At 35.7% G+C, this 6,538-nt stretch overlaps 1 protein-coding gene across 1 annotated transcript in view; it reads right to left on the reverse strand.

Annotated features, from left to right (window-relative positions):
- Positions 1-6,538, reverse strand: part of LOC115215496 (cytosolic carboxypeptidase 6-like) — a 538,012-nt gene that overhangs the window by 352,257 nt on the left and 179,217 nt on the right. The window contains exon 6 of the mRNA XM_036505684.1: positions 411-540. Within this exon, the coding sequence (XP_036361577.1) occupies positions 411-540 (130 nt within the window). The remainder of the gene's footprint in view (positions 1-410; positions 541-6,538) is intronic.

Here is a 6,538-nt window from a genome sequence, read left to right on the forward strand (position 1 = left end):
ATGAGACCATAAAGTCAAATAGTGAAAGTTATTTCATAAAAATATTTTTAATGAATCTGATAGAGAGAAATTAGATCTGATGATCAATTTATTAATTAGATAATAGACAGATGAAATCTAGATACCTTCACATAAAAAGTAATCCAGTTTTCATACCAATTATAATTTTTTTTTTTTTGTGATAATGAATTACTAGAATATTTTTAGCTTTGCTATTTATATTGTAATTTATGAGAGCAAACAGCAATTATATAAGCTTACAGGCCTAAACTGAGATTTTAAACATATAACCCCATTCTATAAATGCATTATCCAACTCCTTCATTAATGATGATAATAATAAAAGGAGTTGATAAAGTACGACAATAGGAAAGGATGAGAAAACATAAAGTTAGGTAAGTGACATTTACCTTGACAAACAAATGATGATGGTGTTTCTCCTGGATGGACACGAGCGGTAATAAATACCATCCTTTGTTTCTGAGGTTTCTTTAAATTAGTTGGATGTGTGATGGTTACAAGATCCAGACGTCTTTCTTGCTGTGGAATAAAATAGGTAAAGAAAACTGTAGGACTGAAAAAAACGTAAACTGAAGGTAAAACTGAGACAATAAACATTGAGTTGCCTACAGAGGGGCTCAGGCAGGTGCAAATCGATTTGGCATCTAAGATCTTTTATCTTTCACTTGTTTTGGTCATTAGACTGTGGCTATGCTGGGGCACTGCCTTGAAGAGTTTTTAGTTAAATGAATTGACCCCAGCACTGTTTTTAAGCCTGGTACTTATTCTATCAATTTTTTTTGTTGAACCACTAAGTTACAAGGACATAGACAAAGCAACACTAGATTTCAAGTTGTGTAGTGGGACACACACACACACACACATGATGAGCTTCTTTGAGTTTCCATCTACCAAGTCCACTCATGTGGAAGTACGTGGCTTAGTAGTTAGGGTGCTGAACTCGTGATCACAAAATTGAGGTTTTGATTCCTGGACTGGGGTGACGTATTGTGTTCTTCAGCCAAACACCTCTCCAGTCCACTCAGCTGGCACAAATAAGTAATCCTGTAACAGACTGGTGGGAAATTATATGCCATGAAAACCAGGAAACCAGCACTTGTGAGTCACCATGACTCAAGAAGGTAACTTTGCTTTTTAAATCCACTCATAATGTTTTGGTTGGCCTGAGGCTATAGTAGGAGAGATTTGCCCAAGGTGCCATGCAGCGAGTGGGAATCTTGAACCATGTAGTTGGGAAGCAAACAAGGACGGACAAAGGGATTAAGTCGATTACATCGACTCCAGTGCATAACTGGTACTTAATTTATCAACCCTGAAAGGATGAAAGGCAAAGTCGACCTTGGCGGAATTTGAACACAGAACGTAACAGCAGACAAAATACTGTTAAGCATTTCGCCTGGTGCATTAACATTTTTGCCAGCTCGCCGCCTTACCAAACTTCTTACCACACAGCGATGCCTGCATCATGTTTAATATCTTTATCAACAAAATACTGTAACTATAAAAATAAAACTAAAACAAAGCAAGGGAAGAGCCATACATTGTAACTCAGTTCAATTCACAATGAACTAAAGTAGTTTATTTAGTTTGTGGTTAAGGGCCATGCTATCCCCTCAGTTCTGGAGCTGGCAGGATTATTCAGAAATGATAAGAAGAGACCAGATGGTTTTAACCTTGTCCCAGGTTAAGAAGTAGGTACCTCACCTGGGGCACTACAGTCTGTGACTCCTTTGCTCGCTCCCACTTTCTGGATGCAGCGGTAAATGGGAGGGTCACTGCTTCCATAGCCAAATGGAACAAACTCTTTAAGTATCGGGACCTCTCAGTAAACACTTTCTTCCAGTCTGGAACATTTGATTCATTTGGAGGGGTTTGTCATCATTGGAGGCTCATCTTAATGAGGTGTCAGGGGATGCCTGTGAGAGTGTTTCACTGTTCCAAGGCCTTAGTATCACTGTTGCCCATGGTAATGCCACAAGCATGTTGGCTTGCTTCAGTAGGTTCCCATTGAACCTTGTAGTATGTGACAAATTGAGGCACTTGGTGCTCCATTGATGCTTCTTTCTTTCTTTTTCTTTCTTTCTTTCTTTTTCTTTCTTTCTCTTTTTTCTTTGTTTTCTCTTTCTTTGCTCATGCTTGTATTTTCTTCGGTTTTGGATTTGTATTTTAATGTGGTTTTGTATTATATATGTATCATATACATACGTGTTATATATGTAATAAATAAAATTATTATCTCAAAGAAAGAAAAAATGTCTTTTATATTACAGTTTACAAATATCTAACCCATGCTAGCATGGAAAATGGACGTTAAATGATGATGATGATGATTTTCTGGCATATGAATTAAATTTTTCAGACCAAAATTTACAGCCAAAAATGGTAGGTTGTCTTATACACCAAGATTGTTCCTTCTCGAGCAATGCCTGGCTCATAAGGGCCAGTTTCCTGATTTCCTTGGTGTATAGGTTCCCCACCTGGATGCCGGTTTGTCACAGGTGAGCTGCAAGATGCAGGAGGAAAACGTGAGAGAAAGTTGTGGTGAAAGAGTTAGCAGAAGTTTGCTATTACCTTCAGCCGGAGCTTAGGTGTTTCGCTCATAAACACACACATCGCCCTGTCTGAGATTTGAACCCACGATCCCTCGACCGCAAATCCACTGCTCTAACCACTAGGCCATGTGCCTCCACTTATACACCAAGACTAAAAATTCCATGTGAAATGCAGCAAAATTTGGAAAGATAGTGACAATGTTTGAAAGTTCACTCTGCATGTTTAACTATGTACTATGTGACTCATACACTGGAAAATACAAGGAATATTTCATATTTTCATTGTTAATACCATACCAGCAATTTGTAGTTACAATCGTTATTTGAAGCATATTTTAGTAGTTAAAATTTTGTAAACATATATATATGAGTGCGTGTGTGTGTGTGTGTGTGTGTATACAGGGTGCGTAAGGTATTTGAGGACATAACTTTTTTGTGTCATCGTTGCATTTTTTGCTAACTCTGTATAATCTTTGTTTCAGAAAATAATGATGGCAGACCCTCAGCTTACTCAAGAAATGAAGAGGCATGCGGTTATTGTGGTTATAAAGGCTGAGCATAGCGATTTAGAAATATTTCGATTTTTAAAAAAGGCCAGATCTTTCATCTATAAAGTTTGTAAGGAGTTAGAGACTGAAGATGGAAATGTATCACTAGTATCAAAGCATAAAAAGCAGTCTGAATGCTCTGATATCATCAGAACACCTGAATTTATCCAGAAAGTTTAACAGACCATTCATTACAATCCCAGAAAGTCTATGAGGTCAATTGCAAAAGATCTCCATGTGTCAGAAGGAACAGTCAGAAGTGTTGTCCACGAAGTCATCAGAAATGTCTTATGTGATGAGGAAAAGTCAATTTGTCTGAAAAAGCAAAAGAAAATCACTACATCAGATCTAAAAGGTTCTTAAACAAACTGAAAAATCCAGCAGAAGATTTGATTTGGTTATTCTCAAACAAGAAAAACTTCAATCAAGATCAAAAAGTTAACAGAAGAAATAGCAAATGGTTTTGTGCAGACCCTTCTGAAATTCCAAGTGTTATGCATACAAAATTTCCTGCAACTGTCATGGTTTTAGGGATTGTCAGCAATGAAGGACATCTGATGCTGCCTTACTTCTTTCCACAAGACCTTAGAGTTAACTTTGTTACCTACACTGAGGTCCTGGAAACAATCGGTATGCCCTGGATAGACAGTGTATACAATGGAATACCATATGTGTTTCAGTAAGAACTATCACACATGGCTCTAGTAATACAGGAATAGATAGCTGAAGATTTTCACAGTCACATAACCCTGAACATTTGGCTTCCTAATTCCCCAGATCTCAATCCATTGGACTATCATATGTGGAGTGTTGTTGAGAGAGAAATCAATGAACATGCCCATAACACCAAAGATTCTTTGAAAGCTGCCATAGTCTGAGTAATGTCGAAAATGAATCAGGACCTCTTGATTCGAGCATATAGACGATTTAGATCTCATGTAGAAGCAATCGTTGAAGCTGAAGGTTATTTATTGAATAATATTATAGAAAAGAAGGCTTATTTTTATCCTCATAGCATTTTTTGATAAATATAGTTATCTGTTATTATATATGTTTTTTTACAAACATAAATCTGTCCTCAAATATCTTACACATCCTGTGTGTGTATATATATATATATATATATATATAGAGAGAGAGAGAGAGAGATAGATAGATAGATAGATAGATAGATAGATAGATAGATAGATAGATAGGTAGATAGATAGATATTATATATACCACCTGTGTGTTATAGTTTACTTCCAACTAATAATGATATAGTTGGTGTGAAATATACTGATTATTACTAGAGCCTATGTAACAATATTCTTTTCTATTCTAGGCACAAGGCCTGAAATTTTGGTGAAGGGGTCCAGTTAATTTGATCAACCTCAGTATGCAACTGATACTTAATTTATCGACCCTGAAAGGATGAAAGGCACAGCCAACCTTGGCGGAATTAGAACTCAGAACATAAGACAGATGAAATACCGCTAAGCATTTCGCCCGGTGTGCTATTGTTTCCGCCAGCTTGCCACCTTACTCTGTAACAATATTAATTACTATAGAGAGCAAATAGCAATCCAGAGTTATTACTGGCAGAGGTTACAGGATAACTAGTACTAGGTATCATGTGATCATGATAGCTAGTTGACGCAGCCTATGACAATACTAACTAGCGTAGACCAGGGCTCTATGACAATACTAAACTATTACTGAAAGGGGAAACTGCATAATAGTACTAATTAGTATTGATACAAACTATATGATAATACTGATAGCAACAGAGACCCTCAAAGCATCCAGTGAGAGAGCAATATTTATACGATTATAATATTTTCACAGAATGAAGAAATCTTGGTGATTGAACTATTTCTTAATGAGAATTCATTAAATGGTATTTTAATGACTTCACCTGGTGTTTATAGGTTGAGTAATTACAGTCAATCTAATTGAAGATAATCTATTTAAATAGTTGATTCTAGGTTTCCTTGTGACTTCACTCAACTAAGGCTATAATTTACCAAAAGTTTATTAATATTTAAGGATTTTGGTTCCTTACCTTGTATTACCTGTATCATATATTGCTACTTCTCATGTGTTTGCTCTTCTTCAAATTATTATCTATTATCACATTTTAATATATTACCTAGTTTATATTATATTTATATAATTCAGCATCATCATTATCCTTTTAAAGTTCCCTTTTTTATCCATGCTTCCATAGATCAAACTGAATTTGTTGAAGCAAATTTCCTATGGCTGGATGCCTTTCCTGTTGCCAACTTTCACCTGTTCCTAAGCTAGGTAATATTTCCCCATAGCCAGACATGTTTTCATGGAAGATTGGAAACAAACGACACCACTTGTATTATGGTGAGTCTCATTTACAACTATCACATAATATCGAGAAATGGAGAGACACAGAAACACACACACACACACACACACAGAAAAACACTCACACTCACACACACACAAATCTGTTGATATCCTTGAGAAGCTCATTTACGAAGTCTATTTAGAGATTGCTTAACACTTTTGATACCAACCTGGCTGAAACCCCCTCTAGCTTTGTAGTACAAATGTCTTGTTTTCATAAGTTTTGAATTAAAATCTTCCACCAAACCTTAGTCCCAATTGTTCTTAACACCAGCTGAATGGTAACTAAGTTCTTTTACTAAATTCTTTGTTATATTTAAAATTAATTGAAAGAAACACAGAACATCTCATAATAAATACAGTAAGGAAAGGGTTAAGTGATTTTCCAGACTGTTTACTGTCACTATCTGCAGCATCAGTCACCTTCTCCCTCTACGTTTGCCTTTACTATTTTATTGGAAGTCTTTCGGTTTATACCCTTCAATTGTTATTCTTATTATTATTGTGGTTATTGTTGCCAGTACATTAAGTAATCAGAATAAGGAAAAAAATCCCAAATCACCAGTGTTGCCTGAATCATTATTATTTTATTTCTGTTTTCTATGCTTGCATGGGTTTGGATGGGCCATTGTAGTCCAAGTCAGTTCATATTTGGAGTTATCTGTTTTACTAGCTACCTTAGAGGACCATGTACATATAGATTTCAATTCTACTTGGTTTTTATGGTTGAGTGCCCTTCGAAGTATTAAACACTTTACGAGTGCACTGATAATATTGATGTTTTTCTATCAAGAAGGTTTGTGATTATAAGATTGCGTGTATGTATGTGTGTATGAACAAGGTGCTTCAGCTAAATTTGACTTTGTATAAAATAAAAAGAAAACACAATATTCTATCCAAAAATAAAAGTATTTTTTTTATAAATCAAAAAAAAAAAAATCAAAAAATATCAACTAGATTATGGCTGAGAGATTATAGTTTACTCAAAATGGCTGCCTTAGCTTCCACCACAGCCTTCAGAGAGCTCCAGAATCTGGTACATGCATTCTTCAC

Source organism: Octopus sinensis, linkage group LG9 (genome assembly GCF_006345805.1).
Source record: "Octopus sinensis linkage group LG9, ASM634580v1, whole genome shotgun sequence".
Lineage (NCBI taxonomy): Eukaryota > Metazoa > Mollusca > Cephalopoda > Octopoda > Octopodidae > Octopus > Octopus sinensis.